The sequence below is a fragment of the Bos mutus genome, unplaced genomic scaffold (genome assembly GCF_027580195.1).
Source record: "Bos mutus isolate GX-2022 unplaced genomic scaffold, NWIPB_WYAK_1.1 CTG348, whole genome shotgun sequence".
Classification (NCBI taxonomy): domain Eukaryota; kingdom Metazoa; phylum Chordata; class Mammalia; order Artiodactyla; family Bovidae; genus Bos; species Bos mutus.
Window position 1 is genome coordinate 13479 of NW_027219835.1, and position 19977 is coordinate 33455.

At 37.7% G+C, this 19977-nt stretch overlaps 1 protein-coding gene across 1 annotated transcript; it reads right to left on the minus strand.

Annotated features, from left to right (window-relative positions):
• Positions 1-4439: 4439 nt before the first annotated feature.
• Positions 4440-16581, minus strand: LOC138986984 (ankyrin repeat domain-containing protein 26-like). Its single transcript, XM_070366963.1, has 5 exons — positions 16473-16581; positions 14764-14901; positions 8746-8779; positions 7540-7609; positions 4440-4541 (listed from the first exon to the last, which is right to left on the minus strand). The coding sequence occupies exons 2-5, from the start codon at positions 14873-14875 to the stop codon at positions 4440-4442; spliced, it is 318 nt and encodes a 105-aa protein (XP_070223064.1). The 5' UTR covers positions 14876-14901; positions 16473-16581.
• Between the last annotated feature and the right edge of the window lie 3396 nt (positions 16582-19977).

Sequence of the window (19977 nt, forward strand, 5' to 3'; positions counted from 1 at the left end):
TGCAGAGGAAGGTAAACTTCCAAACTCATTCTATGAGGCCACCATCACCCTAATACCAAAACCAGACAAAGATGCCACAAAAAAAAAACGAAAACTACAGGCCAATATCACTGATGAACATAGATGCAAGGATCCTTAACAAAATTCTAGCAAACAGAATCCAACAACATATTAAAAAGATCATACATCATGACCAAGTGGGCTTTATCCCAGGGATGCAAGAATTTTTCAATATCTGCAAATCAATCAATGTAATACACCACATTAACAAATTGAAAGATAAAAAACATATGGTTATATCTCAACAGATGCAGAGAAAGCCTTTGAGAAAATTCAACATCCATTTATGATAAAACTTTCCAGAAAGCAGGAACAGAAGGAACATACCTCAACATAATAAAAGCTATATATGACAAACTCACAGCAAACATTATCCTCAGTGGTGAAAAATTGAAAGCATTTTCCCTCAAGTCAGGAACAAGACAAGGGTACCCACTCTCACCACAAGGGTGCCCACTCTATTCAACATAGTTCTGGCCACAGCAATCAGAGCAGAAAAAGAAATAAAAGGAATCCAGATTGGAAAAGCAGAAGTAAAACTTTCACTGTTTGCAGATGACATGATCTTCTACATAGAAAACCCTAAAGGCTTCACCAGAAAATTACTAGAGCCAATCAATGAATATAGTAAAGTTGTAGGATATAAAATTAACACACAGAAATATCTTGTGTTCCTATACACGAACAATGAGAAAACAGAAAGAGAAATTAAGGAAACAATTTCATTCACCATTGCAATGAAAAGAATAAAATACTTAGAATATACCTACCTAAAGAAACAAAAGACCTATATATAGAAAACTATAAAACACTGTTGAAAGAAATCAAAGAGGACACAAATAGATGGAGAAATATACCATGTTCATGGATTGGAAGAATCAATATAGTGAAAATGAGTATACTACCCAAAGCAATCTATAGATTCAATGCAATCACTATCAAGCTACCGATGGTATTTTTCACAGAACTAGAACAAATAATATCACAATTTGTATGGAAATACAAAAAAAAACTTCAAATAGCCAAAGCAATCTTGTGAAAGAAGAATGGAACTGGAGGAATCAACCTGCCTGACTTCAGGCTATACTACAAAGCTACAGTCATCAAGACAGTATGGTACTGGCACAAAGACAGAAATATAGATCAATGGAACAAAATAGAAAGCCCAGAGATAAATCCATGCACCTATGGACACCTTATTGATGACAAAGGAGGCAAGAATATACAATGGACAAAAGACAGTCTCTTTAACAAGTGGTGCTGGGAAAACTGGTCAACCACTTGTAAAAGAATGAAACTAGAACACTTTCTAACACCATACACAAAAATAAACTCAAAATGGATTAAAGATCTAAACATAAGACCAGAAACTATAAAACTCCTAGAGGAAAACATAGGTAAAACACTCTCCGACATAAATCACAGCAGGGTCCTCTATGACCCACCTCCCAGAGTAATGGAAATAAAAGCAAAAATAAACAAATGGGACCTAATTAAACTTAAAGGCTTTTGCACAACGAAGGAAACTATAAGGATGGTGAAGAGAGAGCCTTCAGAATGGGAGAAAATAATAGCAAATGAAGCAACTGACAAAGAATTAATCTCAAAAATATACAAGCAGCTCCTGCACCTCATTCCAGAAAAATAAACGACCCAATCAAAAAATGGGCCAAAGAACTAAACAGACATTTCTCCAAAGAAGACATACAGATGGCTAACAAACACATGAAAAGATGCTCAACATCACTCATTATCAGGAAAATACAAATCAAAACCACCATGAGGTACCATCTCACGCCAGTCAGAATGGCTGCTATCCAAAAGTCTACAAACAATAAATGCTGGAGAGAGTGTGGAGAAAAGGGAACCCTCTTACATTGTTGGTGGGAATGCAAACTAGTACAGCCACTATGGAGAACAGTGTGGAGATTCCTTTAAAAAACTGGAAATAGAACTGCCATATGACCCAGCAATCCCACTGCTGGGCATACACACTGAGGAAAACCAGAAGTGAAAGAGACACGTGTACCCCAATGTTCATTGCAGCACTGTTTATAATAGCCAGGACATGGAAGCAACCTAGATGTCCATCAGCAGACGAATGGATAAGAAAGCTGTGGTACATATACACAATGGAATATTACACAGCCATTAAAAAGAATACATTTTAAATCAGTTCTAATGAGGTGGATGAAACTGGAGCCTATTATACAGAGTGAAGTAAGCCAGAAAGAAAAACACCAATACAGTATACTAACACATATATATGGAATTTAGAAAGATGGTAATGATAACCCTATATGTGAGACAGCAAAAGAGACACAGATGTAAAGAACAGTCTTTTGGACTCTATGGGAGAAGGCAAGGGTGGGATGACTTGAGAGAATAGCATTGAAACATGTATATTATCATATGTGAAACAGATCGCCAGTCCAGGTTTGATGCATGAGACAGGGTGCTCAGGGCTGGTGCACTGGGATGACCCAGAGGGATGGGATGGGGAGGGAGGTGGGAGGGGAGTTCAGGATGGGGAACACATGTACATCCATGGCTGATTCATGTCAGTGTATGGCAAAACCACTACAATATTGTAAAGTAACTAGCCTCCAATTAAAATAAAAAATAAATAAATAAAAATAACGTGGAATGTACATGTTGCTAGAGATATTTTTAAAAGAAAAAATATCTTCCACAGATAATTTTATAAACTCTGGTGGTAATTTTTCTTTCCTTATGATTTAATAATAACAAGTAGTCTATATAAGAAAAAAGCATAAAGCAGCAGCAGCAGCAGCAGAAAAATATAAATGATTTCATTCATTTAATGTATGTAATTACCCATTATTTGCTGACATTCAGAAAAAAGAAATCAGAATCTCTCCAGAGAAAAAATATACTTCTACATTTCTTCTTTCAGACTGTTGCAGCTGAAAATTTTCTCATTTAATGAAGAGAGATTAAGAATCTCATTTATAAAATTATAAATTATAATTTTAGTAAAAAGAATAGATAAAATGCTTATGTATTTCCTCTTTATTTTCAGAAAGATCTAAAACACCCACCAAGGTTATAGCAAACAGTAAGATAAATTAGATAAGTACATTAAGTATTTAGCGTTGGACACGACTGAGTGACTGAACTGAACTGAAGTTAGAAACCACAAGAAACAGAAGGGCCAGAAATTCTTAATTCATAATACATCTCCAAAGGCCTAAAACAGGGCTCATCTTGAATTGTCTCTAAATGAAAGTTTTGCTAGGTTAAATAGAAGACATCACTTCATTAATTTCAAAGTGAGAATTTTTTAAAAAGAGAAATCACTTCAAATTTAAATGAACTTCCAGAGGGAACTATATTCAAAAAATATATATATACATACACAAGTATAAACAAATCACATTGCTGTACACCTGAAACTTACACAGTATTTTAAACTGACTACATTTCAATTCAACAAAAAAACAAGAACAACCACCAACCTCGAAAACAACCACCAAAAAAAAAAAATAAGGAACACATTTTTTTTAGTTCTTCATAAAAAATCATCTATATGTCATTCAAAAGAGTATGAGCATTGTTTTTTTTTACAACCTCACTTTCTCTTCTTAAGTTGAATTTGAAATAATTTCTCACATATTTATAATATAGAGTTCCTGGTCTGACTGACCCCCACTATTTCTGTTGTGTTTGTATAATATCTGTCTCATCTTCACCCTCATTCCATCTTATATTCATCTTGTCCTTCTTAAAGGAATTCTTCCTCTTCATCCTCCTCCCCATCTTCATATTCATCTAGTTGTTTTTCCTCAGTTCAGTTCAGTTCAGTCGCTCAGTCGTGTCTGACTCTTTGCGACCCCATGAATTGCAGCACACCAGGCCTCCCTGTCCATCACCAACTTGAATTTTTCCTCAGTGCTTTGTAATTCTTTTCTTTCATAACAGCATACTTAGTATGCCAATATTTATAAATCTGAATCATGCACATGTATGGCTCTTATTATCACACCATTTCATATCGTGACTTTGAGGGCTTCTATTTCTGTGGTGGGATCCTTTTTGTCACCATAAGGATCAGGGGACTGGTATGTGAACAAATACAGGGAAAGAAGAGTTACAAACAGAACAACTTACCTTTGTACGACCAAGGCCTGCTACAGACTTGAGAAGTTTTGAAACAGGCTCAGGCAATGGGAAGGCAGGATGACAGATGCCCTCAAACCAGGGTGATGGTTTGGGAAATGTTTCAACCACATCTTCAACATTACTATCAGAATTATTGTCCTGAGAGAAAGTTGTACTCTCTGGTCTCAAAATGCCACATTTTGCTTCTAGTACAGTGAAAACAGGAGAGAGTACATGAGAACATGTGTCATTTCAAATCAAGGAATAACACCAGGAGGACAGTCTTCAAATAACTTACTGTTTCTCTTGGATTGCTGAGAAGCCTTCATTAGCTTCATTAACTTTGATTTCAGGACATGCTGGAGAAGAAAATAAGAGCTTGAAGAATATAACAAGTATCAACCTGAATAAAAGAATTATAACATCCCCATTCCTCTATGATCTAACACAAAGAGCACAGGCTCTGGAGTCATTCAGATGTGGATTCAAATCCCAGTTCTGTCACTGACTGACCTGCTCATGGGGAAAGGATTATGACAGATGACATCAGAAGCCCCAGATGTTCCTCTCCTTACCCCTAATTGACTGCTATACAAATACTAGGACACCCACTAGATTACTTTCTCTACCAAAATGTTCTAGAGTAATAATTTATCCCCGGTAGTTTAGAGCACTATTGAAAAACTAAGACATTTAAATTAATTGCTATATTTTGAAATTTGCTTCCATGATTAATATATACATGGATTATCACTTGTGAAGGGAAATATGAAAGTTTAGGTTTTAACAGAACCTTATTTAGATGGGCTAGAACTGCAAACAGGATAAGCTACTTCTATTCTGTTTGTCAAACAGCTAGAGACCAATGAAACAGCAAAAAAAATTCAGCTACTTCTATGAAACAGGGAAAAAACAAGGTTAAACCCATAGGGCAATGATCATGAATGAAAGCCACACTCTAAATAGAAAGCCATAAGCAAACATGTTCACAATAGAGGCAGAGAGAGATGGACTGAAAGAACAGACACTGAAGAAATGTGTTCTGCAAGGAAAAATTAGGTTAACAGTAAATATTTTTTTAAAAATTTTAAAAAGGTAGAGGAGGAAGAAGAAAGGAAAAAGTGAGACATTTCTAGTCAAGAACAAACTTTATGAAAAAAAAAAAAAAAAGTATAATAAGGTATGTGGAGAAACACATATATTTAGAATTTATATACAATAGATCAGTAACATATCAGTATTCTTAAGGATATACTATGAGCAAAGCCTCTGTTTCATATGATTTTATTAATATATTTTTATGCATCTACACTGTTCTTCAAATTTTATGAAAATATCAACATCAGTTCAGCTCAGTTCAGTTGCTCAGTTGTGTGACTCTCTGCAATCCCATGGACTGCAGCACACCAGGCTTCCCTGTTCATCACCAACTCCCAGAGGTTTTACAAACTCTTGTCCATTGAGTGGGTGATGCCATCCAACCATCTCATCCTCTGTCATCCCCTTCTCCTCCAGCCTTCAAACTTTCCCAGAACTGGTATTTTCCAATGAGTCAGTTCTTCGCATCAGATGACCAAACTATTGGAGTTTCAGCTTCAGCATCAGTCCTTTCAATGAATATTCAGGACTGATTTCCTTTAGAATGGACTGATTGGATCTCCTTGCAGTCCAAGGGACTCTGAAGAGTCTTCTCCAACACCACAGTTCAAAAGCAGCAATTATTTGGCACTCAGCCTGCTTTATAGTCCAACTCTCACATCCATACATGACTACTATAAAAACCATAGCTTAGACTAGACAGAACTTTGCTGGCAAAGTAATGTCCCTGCTTTTCAATCTGCTGTCTAGGTTGGGCATAGCTTTTCATCCAAGGAGCAAGTGTCTTTTAATTTCATGGCTGCAGTCACCATCTGCAGTGATTTTGAAGCCCCAAAAAGAAGTCTGTCACTGTTTCCATTGTTTCCCCATCTATTTGCCATGAAGTGATGGGACCAGATGCCATGATCTTAGTTTTCTGAATGTTTTGTTGTAAGTCAACTTTTTCACTCTCCTCTTTCACTTTCATCAAGAGGTTCTTTAGTTCTTCTTCAATTTCTGCCATCATGGTGGTGTCATCTGAGTATCTGAGGTTATTGATATTTCTTCTAGCTATCTTGATTCCAGCTTCTGCTTCATCCAGCCCAGCATTTCACATGATGTACTCTGCATATAAGTTAAATAAGCAGGGGGATAATTTACATCCTTGATGTACTCCTTTCCTGATTTGGAACCAGTCTATTGTTCCATATCCAGTACTAACTGTTGCTTCTTGTCCTGTATACAGATTTCTCTGGAGGCAGGTCAGATGGTCTGGTATTCCCATCTCTTGAAGAATTTTCAGATGGTCTGTGATCCCAGAGTCTCTGTTTCCTCTGTAGATGCATTTCTGGAACTCCAGCTTTTTTATGATCCAGAGGATGTTCATGGGTTCCTCTGCCTTTTCTAAATCCAGCTTGAACATCTGAAGTTCATGGAAGCCTGTACTGGAAAATTTTGAAATTTTGAGCATTACTTTGCTAGCATGTGAGATGTGTGCCATTATGTGGTAGTTTGAACATTCTTTGGCATTGCCTTTCTTTGGGATTGGAAGGAAAACTGACCTTTTCCAGTCCTGTGGCCACTGGTGAGTTTTCCAGATTTGCTGGCATATTGAGTGCAGCACTTTCACAGCATCATCTTTGAGGATTTGAAATAGCTCAACTGCAATTCCATCACCTCCACTATCACTTCGCATTCCAGGATGTTTGGCTCTAGGTGAGTGATCACACCATCCTGATTATCTGGGTCATAAAAATCTTTTTTGTAGAGTTCTGTGTATTCTTGCCACCTCATCTTAATATCTTCTGCTTCTCTTCATCCTTTATGGTGTCCATTTTTGCATGAAATGTTCCCATGGTATCTCTAATTTTCTTGAAGAGATCTCTAGCCTTTCCCATTCTATTGTTTCCTCCATTTCTTTGCATTCATCACTGAGAAAGGCTTTCTTATCTCTCTTTGCTATTCTTTGGAACTCTGCATTCAAATGGGTATATCTTTCCATTTCTCCTTTGCCTTTTGCTTCTCTTCTTTCCTCAGCTATTTGGAAGGCCTCCTCAGACAACCATTTTGCCTTTTTGCTTTTCTTTTTCTTGGGGATGGTCTTGATAACTGCCTCTTGTACAATGTCATGAATCTCCATCCATAGTTCTTCAGGCACTCTGTTTATCAGATCTAATCCCTTGAATCTATTTGTCACTTCCACTGTCTAATCATAAGAGTAAATACTACATGAAACTAATTTCAGAGCAGGAAAACTAATTTCACAACAGAACACTTTACCTTGGTTTTAAAATCTAAGACTTCATCATTTGATGTAGGCCCTAAATCAATGCCAGGTTTGTTGGGAAACCTTTAAAGCAAAAACATACAATAAAAATGAGTGAGCTCATGTCCTTGAACAAAAAAAAAAAAAAAAAAGTGAAAGTTTGTCTATATATTAAATGAACTTTCTTGACATGAATAAAATTTGGCCTGTTTTAAAACAGCTTTTTTTTTTTTTTTTTTTTTTTTTTTAAGATTTCTTGATGTGGACCACTTTTAAAGTCTTTACTGAATTAGTTCCAATGCTGCTTCTATTTTATGTTTTGGCTGTCTGACCCTGGGTCATGTGAGATCTTAGCTTCTCTGACCGAGTATCAAACGCTCACTGCCTACATTGGAAGATGTCTTACTAACCATCTTAACCACTGCACCCCCAGGGAAGTCTCCAAAAAAGTTTTTCGTTACCTATTTTTGCATCCATCTCTCCCAACCTATGAAATATCTAGTTAACACTCATTCTTAGTTTCCATAACAGAGAGTGACAGCCAATGCATCGGCAGAGCCTAAAAATAATTTGTTTTCACCAAAAGTTCTAATAGCTGAACTGAAAATCCCATTGATGGATTGAAATAATTCTTGTTTGCCCAAACTGGAATAAACCAGGTGACTTAAAGCAAAGCGGAAGAATAGGCTTTTCCTTATCCATTGTCTGTTCAAGGTTCAGAGACGAATCTGAGTCCGTCCAAAAGGGGAGTCTTGGTCCGTCAGCAGGGATACCACTTACTGAGACGGCACCACTTCTCTAAGAAGTGAGTACACTTCTAAGAGGGAGTGCAGGGAGTTTCCCCACAATGTCAAACTTAAAATGGACACAAGTCAAAGAACTTACTTATATCTTTAACTTATATGCTCCATGGGTACTTCTCAGTCTCTGCTGAGGGCCATGGGAGTGGACATGGGAGCCAGGAAGGCCAATTGTCAAATCACAGGTCAACTCATTTTAACCAGGGTCAATTCATTAACCTCCTGAAACCACAGTTGCCTAATTAAGAAAAAGTAGGATACAGCTACTTTACAAAGCTGCTGTGATGACTCTATGAGGTCACAGATGTTAAGCATGTAATGCATTGTCTAATCCAAAGTAGAACACTCAACAACCATTAGTTTCTCTTCTCCATGTTCCCTTAGTTAAACATATAATTTAAAACATCCATAAAATCCTACCTCCTTGAAGAGTCCTCTTCAGAACTCTCATCCACTATTAAAGAAAAAAGCAAGATACATTTTAAATCAACAGAAGAAAAATACAGAATATTAAAACCTCAAGACTGAGGCTTTGTTTAAAAGTATTCCTTTCAAACCACACCTGGAGGCCACACTAGAGGAAGGGAACAGTGGTTGTACTATACTCGTAGGCCACTAATGCCTAAGAACCACTCCTCCCCTTTATAGTCATCAAATGCAAAACAAAACAACAAAGAAAAGAACTGCTGTTTACAATGACCATAATCCTAACCAAACTCCAGGAGACTGACTGAGAGAAAATGATACTACACCATTAATACAATCAGTACTATAAGCTGACAATAGCATGCTTAAACAGCACAGTATTTCTGGATTTCTATTGCCTGGAGCACTGAACAGAGACTATAGGTGTCTTGCTGGGACATGACAACTTCTCTGGCTCTTCAGTTCACAATGAAAACGCCCTATCACAGGGAAGCTTGGTCAAAGGCACTGAACCTCAGAGCAAGGTAAAACATTGGAAACAAAAGTCTTCTCTTCCTGGCCCTCTTTCCAAAGGCAAGAGAAGTATGAAAGATGTAGTGATTCCAGGTTTAGAAAGGATAATCTCTTGAAAGGCAGGTGGGGGAGGCAAATGGGTAAAGGGGCTCAATTCAGTGATGAGAATGGGGACTAGACTTGTAGTGGTGAGCATGAAGTAGGGTACACAGAAGCTGAACTTTTAAAAAAGTTATATATATGTATATATATATATATGGAACTTGTTTAAAAGTTCAGTATATATATATATATATATATGTATGTATATATATATATTTAAAATTTTTAAAAGTTCAGTTCATGTGTTTGTGTGTGTTTCAATAAAATTTAAAAGTTCAGCAGTACAGGATTATATATATATATTCCAATCCCAAACACTAACATGTTCAAAAAGAATCTCTTGAGACTATCTCCTTCCATTGCTCAAGAGTATCTGGACCACACAGATCAGGATGGTCCAAAGAGTGCTGTGTACTAGTGAGGGATATCATTATATCAGTCCTTCCCATTATATGGCAAATGTTTATAGAAATCATGCTTTTTCAGCTTGGAAGGCATACATCATCACATCCTTATAGAAATCATACTTTTTCAGCTTGGAAGGATTGCTGGGAGAACTACATCATCACACCCTAAACTGATGAACTAGGGGAGGGAGGGAGGGAAGGATGGAGGGAGCCACATGGACTCTGGTGCTGTTGGACAACATTTCCCAGGGTCGTCATGATCTGATGCTGGAGGGATGACTCACATGCAGTGACTCCACGGGGAAAGGAGCACTGCAAGCTTGAGCAAGGAGAGCAGGGGCAGTGATTTTTAAATGTTTTCACCCTGTGACATCAGAACAATGCTTAGTACATAAAAGACATTTGAAATTTATCTGTTTAGTGAACAAATGAACAAATAAATAAGCATGTTTTCTTTGAAAATTTTCTTTAGAAAAATACAGAAATTAACCAGAGAAAAACTCTATTCTGAGCGTATTGAAGACCAAGACACTGTCATCTCTGTATCTCCTCTGACTAGTGTAATAAACCAACCTACAGTTCTTTGATAGATGTTTTTGTTGTTCAGTCACCAAATCGTGTCTGACTCTTGTGATCCCATGGACTACAGCTCACCAGGCCCTTCTGTCCATGGGATTTCCCAGGCAAGAGTACTGGAGTGGGTTGCCATTTTCTTCTCCAGGGGATCTTCCCGACACAGGGATCAAGCCATATCTCCTGCATTGGTGGGTGGATTCTTTACTACTGAGCCACCTGGGAAGCCCCCTTTGATTAGATAGAGGTCTACTCAGTTAAAGGTATCCTTGGATACCCTGTACAATGTGCTAGATGCCACATCCAGTGGACCTAATGCTGTTTTTGTTAATGCAAAGTATTTTTGTGCTTTTATTAGAACCTGCAGAGTCCCAAGTTGTTCTATTTGAATATCTATTATGATAATCTTTTAACTGATGGCAAGAGAACATCTTGTTCTTACAAAACTATACTCTCATGACAATTGTCCAACACACAAAAGAAAATATCTGATCCTAATGAAGTCAACCTATCTCACTCTCTCTGGATCTGTAAGGAATGAAGTTGGTAATCTAGACCTGCTTGGTACAATAGGCAAAATAACTGGTTCTCAACCAGGCATTGCTTTTCTGCCTTCTGTACAATTGGTAGGTATCTTTCAGAAATAATCTCTCACTACTATGCTGCACACTGCCTCAGCTTTGCAGTTATTGTTTATCATTTCTTATCCTACCAGGAAGGGATTATTCAAGTTCCCAGTTTTAATGATGGTAACTATTTTAGTGAGACTATTTTGAAGTCACTCAGACTAATCTCTTTGCAATACCCCATGGACTGTCAGCCACCAGGCTCCTCTGTCCACAGCAATAACTGGACATTTCCTTCTTTAATTTCTATTCATTCACTAAATGCAAACTGATTTCATTCAAAATGAAATCATTTCTAAAAATGAAAGTTCACTTTCATAAGATGTCCAATCTGCTGTACTATGACTATAGATGAAATATACATCATACTCACTTAAAATTTTTTTTCTGATTTACACAAAGATCTAATATAGGACTTTAGGGGCCATATTAAAGAGATGGATTTCTTTTCAGACAATACTGTCTTTGATGTTAAATCACCTACAATTAACTTCTTAAAGAATTCTGAATACTAGAGTATAAAGAAATTAATTTAAAAAATAAAATACACATGCAATTTACACTAATTTTTTCATAGTTCTTTCATTATTGAAACTTCCTCATTCCTACTTTATCTATGGTAGAATCACTGAGAGTAATTCAGTATCAGATGACTTACCTGGGTTGCTATTTTCAGGAGAAGTTTTAGATCTCTTTTCTTTATATTCAGAAATCAGTTGGTGAAAGCTATGTATTAAAAATGCAATAAATAATATTTTAACACTGATATGAAAAACAACTATCAAATTCTTAGATCATTTCAGACAATGTCAGAGATAATATCAAAACTTCAATTGTCACATACATTTCAAGTTTCTAAGTTCTATAAACTTTTATTTAGCATGTAGTAAAGGAGAAAGTAAAGGTATATTTTCACCCTGCTTATTTAACTTTATATGCAGAGTACATTATGAGAAACACTGGGCTGGATGAAGCACAAGCTGGAATCAAGATTGCCAGGAGAAATATCAATAACCTCAGATATGCAGATGACACCATCCTTATGGCAGAAAGTGAAAAGAACTAAAAAGCCTCTTGATGAAAGTGAAAGAAGAGAGTGAAAAAGTTGGCTTAAAGCTCAACATTCAGAAAACTAAGATCATGGCATCCGGTCCCATCACTTCATGGCAAATAGATGGGGAAACAGTGACTGACTTTTTTTTTGGGGCTCCAAAATCACTGCAGATGGTGATTGCAGCCAAGAAATTAAAAGATGCTTACTCCTTGGAAAGAAAGTTAGACCAACTTAGCATATTAAAAAGCAGAGACATTACTTTCTCAACATAGGTCCGTCTAGTCAAGGTTATGGTTTTTCCAGTAGTCATGTATGGATGTGAGAGTTGGACTATAAAGAAAGCTGAGTGCAGAAGAATTGATGCTTCTGAACTGCAGTCTTGGAAAAGACTCTTGAGAGTCCCTTGGACTGCAAGGAGATCCAACCAGTCCATCCTAAAGGAAATCAGTCCTGGGTCTTCATTGGAAGGACTGATGTTGAAGCTGAAACTCCAACATTTTGGCCATCTGATACAAAGAGCGGACTCATTTGAAAAGACCCTGATGTTGGGAAAGATTGAAGGCAGGAGGAGAAGGGGACAACAGAGGATGAGATGGTTGGATGGCATCACCGACTCAATGGACATGATTTTGGGTAAACTCTGGGAGTTGGTGATGGACAGGGAGGCCTGGGATGCTGTGGTTCATGGGGTCCCAAAGAGTCGAACACAACTGAGCAACTGAACTGAACTGAAAGGAGAAAGAAAAGGAAGATGAAGTAGTCATGAACTCAGGGCAGTACAGCTCCAATAATTAACTAGATTTAGCTTGGCATATGAAAAATCTCTCGAGCTTGCAAATCCTACCTCTATAACCAACTGCTCTTTGTTCCTGGAGGAGTTGTTTCTCTTCAGTTCAAAGTCCTTCCTCTACACAACTTGGATATTACTGTCTTATTTCAAAAGAGGATTAATAGGATGTAATGAGATAATATACACCCAAAATGCTTGCAGAAACAATCTAAGAGTGGAATAATTTCATCTTCAACTTTATTGCTGTAACTACTTTGGAATTCCAAGTAAATCCCAATGTGTGCTTTTTCATACGTTTAACATTCAAGTGTTGCATGAAACTGTTATTAATTCTGGTGATTAGCTGTTTTTTGTGGTTTGTAATTTAGGGAATCTCAGCTTTTAGATAATGTGTACCTAAATTTATTTATAACATATGAATTCACTACATTAGAGAACATAATGATCCCCCATTATTGCAGCTAATTACACCAAGAGCAGAAAACTAATCACAATCAAGACCTGGCCTGGACCACTACTCTTCCTTCTCTACCTACTCAAACTCTGAACCAGCAGATCTTTCTGACAATGATGTTTAATCTCCATGTTCCTCTCCAATTCACTTGGAAGACATATCCCTACTCTTACAGTGGGTACTGGCAAGTTCTAGACAGGGCTTACCTCTCTGAATTCCAACTATCTTACTTGAGATTTAGGGATTTCTGCTGAATGGGTTCCTTATGGGGCAGATTCTGAAAACATTTAAGGTGGAGGCAGACAGAAATCTGTTGGAAGATTTTCATTATTACAGGAAACAGATCCCATGAGGGGCCAAGCATAATTAGGGAATCTCAGGCAAGCTGGCACCCACTACTCTGGGAAGGATGACAGGGAACCTGTGACCTAAGAAAAGGTGCCCCCACAGGACAGAAAGCCACCTTGAGGTTCAAGTCTAGATACAAAGGAGAAAGGGAAGTCTGCTCAATCCCTGCAGGAGCACTTGACCCTCTCTGACAGCCTAAAATGGTCCCCACTGACATCTGCTAGCAGAAAAGATAAATAAGAGCCTCAAGGGCACCTCATCGTGAAGATCTAGGCTTCCACATGGGCTCCACATAAGGTCTCTGAGTGAGGGGGAAGCTAGGCGGCCCAGCTGCCCAAACTGGGTGCTGGAGCTTTGTTTGCAACAGTGACTGAGTGACAAGCATACATATGAGAACAAAGGAGCTCTCACTCTGAAGTCGACCTGTGCATCACCTTAAAGGCTGGGGAACCTGGACCCAGAGGGGTGGCCTGGGAGCAAAGGTCAATCGTGAGCCCACTGCAGGATGTTTTTTTTTTTTTTTTTCCTTTTAAAATGATTTTATTAAAGGTCTTTATAGAGCCCAATCCAGACTCCAGATCCAGCTGCCAAGCAGACCCTGTCAAGACCAGCTGTAGCAGCAGTGCTGCAGCAGTAGAATCAATGCAAGGAACAGAATGATGAGAAGGAACTATTTTCTCCCCTCCAAATGACTTGTGGAAGAGGACTGTTTCGTTGATCTTAGGGAATCCTCCAGGTTCTTGGAAAATTCAAGCAGAAGTGTATAGAGAGGCAAGCCCTCAAGGGAAAACAGGATTTGCTGCTGAACTAAATATTTCAAGACCCAAAGAACTAGTTAGAAATATCACAACTGTGACACTGTTCATACACCATACCAAGAGGTCACACTTGGAATGAAATAGCTAATGTCAAGCTTTCTAAGGATCAAGGTCTACATGTCCTGAGATAAAGCACCCTGAGCCCACAGCCAAGAGTAACTAATTGGCCTTTGCTTGGCTTTCAGCTCTTGAGGGGGAACATCTCACCACCATTCTCCAAACTGCCTGCACCAAACTGGAACTCTCACTGGTCACGTAGCAAGTAACAGTTAAAATTATTTTTGGCTGCAGTTTAGTGAGAACTGGCATTTTAATGTGAACACTTACATATTAAAACCACTAATAACAGCATATTCTTCTGCAGTCCATCCAAAAACATCTTGAGAAAAGATGTCAGCACCTTGTTGAAGAAGAAGTCTGATGACATTTGTTGATTCATACTTGACAGCAAGCATGAGGGCTGTTCTAAAACAACAGAGAGATGACTTCAGCCTCAGGAAGTTGAGTTGACTTACTTAAACAGTTAATTTGATATGCTTTACCAACTGAACAGGCTCAAGTGTTCATCTTGCCCTTTCAAGGCTAAAATGAAGAACTGACCATTTACAGGCTCAAGTGTTCATCTTTGCAAATTACCTCCAAGGCTAAAATGAAGGGAGGAAAAGAAGCCTCCTGTCCCACTGGGATGCCATGCAACCAAATAAATAAATTTTTTTGTTGTTTTGTTTTTTAGTTTTTTTTAAATTTTATTTTATTTTTAAAAAGTCCCTGATGGGGACTTCCCTGAATGGGCCAGTGGATAAGACTCCAGGCTCCCAATCCCCATACCATCCCCTCTGGGGCCCAGGTTCCATCCCTGGTCAGGGAACTTGATCCCATATGCTGCAACTAAGAGTTCCCACAACTAGGACCCCATGTAGCCAAATAAATAAATGTTTTTTAAAAATAATAATAAAGTCCTTGATGGACAAGAAATGATGCTGAGGTCACTTATCTGAGGCAGATGACTATTTAAGGGATAAATTCCCCATTTCCTCCTTAGTCTGATATATTCGGCTTCAAAGTCAGCTAGAGGTTGGGTTAAGGAAAGGCTACTTGCAGGTTTAAATCAAAAATATTGATAATAATGGGAATAAAAATAGTCATGGTGGCAGTTAATGATGTGGACAAGCATGTGCTAGGCACTAAAAATGAAATACTATATATAAAATCTTTCTTACACACAGGCACCTTTGAAAGATGCATTACTATTTGCCTTTTGTATCAGGAAACTTATTTGCTGATGATAGCCCTAATCGGTAGGAAACCTAGGAATTGAACCTAGCCTGAATCTAAAGCCCATCATTTTCGTCTGTATCATTCACCTCTGACTTGTCTCTGTTAAAGGAACTGTTTATCCAATCAAAGCTATCTTTCTTCCTTCTACCTGCATTAAAAATGAAAATATCAAAATGTACTAAAATGAAAACCTGATGAGCCCACAGGATCTGGTGACAGTGAGTCATAATCACCTTTTTGTGGCTGTTGTTATTTAGTCGCTATGTTGTATCTGACTCTTTTGCAATCTAATAACATCAGCATTCTTCAAACAAAGTAATTTAAAACAAAGAGTTATCCATAAGACAAAACCAAGTCTTTTAGGTTTACTATGCATCTTATAAAAATACATACATACAAAGTAGAGGTTAAAGAATTCTTTTAAAAGAATTAAACTCGATACTGTCATGAGGTGAACTAAAAAGCAGAATCCATATTTCATAAAGCTAATAAAACTAATTTGAAATCCCTCAGCTATTATAAGATCAACCAAACAAACAAAAAACAGGTTGCATATGACATCAGTCAATATTATAAAGGAATATGAATCCTGCTATACATTCCTGCTATATATTGTTCATGGTTCCCGGTCAGAATAACTGACTTTCTACCTAAGTGATGATGTGTTGATCACAAATGAATCCTCTTATACATTTAATCTTGATATTACCATCCTAGAACAGCACTAAGGGTTTTAAAAAGAAAAAGAACAACGGTACCTTTTCATCTTATCAACCGCATGTATATTTGCTTTTTTCTTTACTAAAAACTCCACCATTTGCCCTCTCTTTTCACATATCGCAAGTAGCAGTGGTGTCAGGTCATCCTGTAAAACAGGGAAAACCATTTCTAATGTACACAGTTAACCTATTTCTAAGCTGAAATTAAAACCGTGCAATAGATTCTCTGAACTTAAAAATAAAAGTCAGAAAGTAAATGAAAGAGAGCCCCCTCCTCCTCACCACCCTGTGCACCTTCTTTCTCTTTAATCTGCTCCTCCTCTGGGCCTTCCCTGGTGGTCCAGTGGCTAAGTGTCAAGCTCCCAATGCAGGGGGTGTGGGTATCATTTAGCTACTGTATCAATTGCATATTTTAGGGACAATGCTGAGGCAGAAATATATAATACCATCTGTAGCATGCATAACCTATCCAAGGATGACCATGAGTAAACTCAAAAGGTTTACAGACATTCCAGTGGGAATATTATTCTCTACATGAACATGCAAAGAAAGAAACTTTTTCTTTTTTTCAAAAAATCAACTGTGGGAACCCTGTTTTACTGCTTTCTCAGAAATGTCTCCTGGAATTTAATCTTACTCATTCTCTCTTCCTTGCTTGCTCTTTCCACCACCCTTCCTTAAGTTAGACATTCTGGCTGAGAGGTCAGCATTAGCTAGATGCTAACTGCATGCAGAATGAGCGCCCTCCCCACCTTATCTTCAAAGACCCTTCTTGATGACTCTCATGTGATTACCTCCAGACCACCAGAAGGAAGCTTCCAAAATCCTAGAGTTCTGGTGTCTGTCTTGCTTTACTGCTTTTAGTTAAAGATTGCAACATAAAATTACCAATAAATACATGCTCAACATTTTCTTGGGGAGTTGCTCTTCCACCAGCTCTCCCTGCACTGTCTCTTATAATCTTGTGTGTTTGTGAGAGTTATTCAGTGCAAAACCGCCACAACCAACTTAAAAATTCTAATTTGAAAAATTCAATCCCATTCTTAAGAAATTTTTTAAAATATGAAATCAATTATAGATTAATTAGACTGTCTTTAAAAACCTTCAAATATTTATCAAAATAAACTATCAATCAAAAATTGGAAACTCAAATGCTTATGGATGGAAAGCTGATGACCTGAGTAAGTGAAAAAGCCAGGTGAGACTGGTAACCCCAAAAACACATGTCCCACACAGAAGGGGTGGCCTCTGCACACAGACCAAACAGTAGGATGGGCTCAAGGGGGTCCAGATTTGGTCCTTGGAGAAGCCTGAACTTCTGCATGAGCCTCCTAAATTTGAAATGTTGACTCAATGTATGGAGGTAACTAAACATATCCAAGGGCCATGTTTGGTTTATGGCCCACTTTTGGTTTTATGTTTGCTGTTTCCAAACAGGTGGGTATAAAGCAAATATTTGTATGTGAAACCTTTCCTTTCTTTAGTATCATATGTTTCACAAAAAAAGTGGGTCCCAATATGTAATAAATATGGCTATTAAGACTCATAATTCAATTAAACATAAATTCTTTTAAAAAGACTCATAATTCACAGTCAAGAATGTTTCCACTGCCTGTTGAAACTACAATCTATCTCTAGAATTCTTCTAGATTGTTAATAAAATGGATAATGAGTTTCCAAGCCTGCTGAAAATAAATGCTTAAAACAATTCCCCTCTGTACTGTTACTAACTTCACGGGTTTTAAAGCTCTCATCTGCTTATGCCAGGGATCAGCAATTCTAACAGACACACTGCAAGAGTCTGTCCTGCAGATGATACCAAAAAAGGCTCAGGAGTTACTATTACTGCAATCAGGAAAACCCTGTTGGTAACAAACATCTGTTGACCTAATGACCTGGATGATAAGTGAAGGTGCAAAATCCTTAAAGTGTCAGACTCTACAGACGAAGTGACTTCGCCATGAGCAAATCGCTAAAGACTCTCGGAGGGTCACCGAATGATGAGTGGTTGGAAGGAAAAGGAGTTGTCGTTCAAGCCCATAGATATCGCCAAAGATACTCCTTTTAATGTCTCAAACATGGGGCAGAGAAAAAGTCAGGCTAATAGTGTTGGAAAGGAGGGAGCTGATGGAAGCAGCTAGCATTGATCAAACTCCAGCCCTTCTAGAGACTACTTTCTTTTGTGAAGGGGGCATTTAGAAATTACATGTATTCATTCCATAGTTATTCATCAAGGACTGGATCAGAATCTCAAGGGAATAATTCTAAATACACATGTCCAAGTGTTCCTCAATTTACTCAGTCAAAATCTACAGCGAACAGCCTAGACTTATACATTTTTAAAAGAAGTTTTCCCAAATAATTGTGGTTCACCAGCAGAATATAGCTGAGAATTAGTGCAGCAACCACTCCAGTCTCATCTCTTACTCACATGGCCAATTCCTTCTCTTATGTGAAGGTTTGAATAAAAAAGAAAAGTGTAAGAGGCAAGAGTCATCAAAACTGCAATTTTTTTAAAATTTTCCTGGGTAAACAGTGGTAGAACAGGGACTAGTAAACCCAAAAGGCAACCTGATCTCATTATTTATAAACCCCTTACTTCCTTCCCATCAAGACATTCTAGATGGGAGAGCAGAGTCTAGACTCTTATCTAAGTGGATGGTTCTGCCAGAATAGGATAATATCAGGTAGTTATTTGTTCTTCTCTCTTAATTCCCACTTAATCACCACCTGTTCACTGTCAGTCTGTTTTGATCAGAGTCTTCTTAAAACTGGCACCTAGGCAAGTTTACAATTCACTCACACTCTTTTTCAAAATAACAACTATTATCCCTGAAAACTGAAAAGCATATAAGAAATATATAAACTGAAGGGAATAAAAAGCACAAACCAAAATCTCAGGACTTCCGTGGTGGTCCTGTGGCTGGGTCTCAGTGCTCCCAGGAAAGAGGGCCTGGGTTCGACCCCTGGTCAGGAAACTAGATCCTACATGCTGAAATGAAGCCCAGCTCAGCCAAATAAATAAATATTAAAATAAATAAATCCTCTTCTTGGCATTTCCCAACTGCCAAAATTCCAGCTTGACTTGCACTTTTCACTTGCTTGCTCCTTTTCCTTTCCTTTTACCCTCTTAAGACTTGGGCAATGAGAGAGAAACTGTGTTTATATAAACCATTTTTCATAAAATGGGAATTTGTGAACAGCAGCAAGATTTCTAATATGTTGTAAAATGCTTTCGTTATGTTTGAATTTTAAGACAAAGTCTACTGAGGCAAATTTTGCTTTACTGTGTTATTTTAGACTGATTAAACAAAACAAAACAAAACAAAACAAAACCTTAAGTGGGGGAAAATATTTGGAAAATGTTTTACCTTTAACAAGTGCAGTGTTATCACGAATACCAGCCATAAACGCATAAAGGAATGCTTTACTCTCTAATGCTTGAGAAATATCATGATTTAAAGTGAAATCTTAGACAATTTTGTTCCTTCAAAATACTTTCACTCAGGGAAGGCTGGAGCTTCCAAAGAAGGAAAACTGAGCC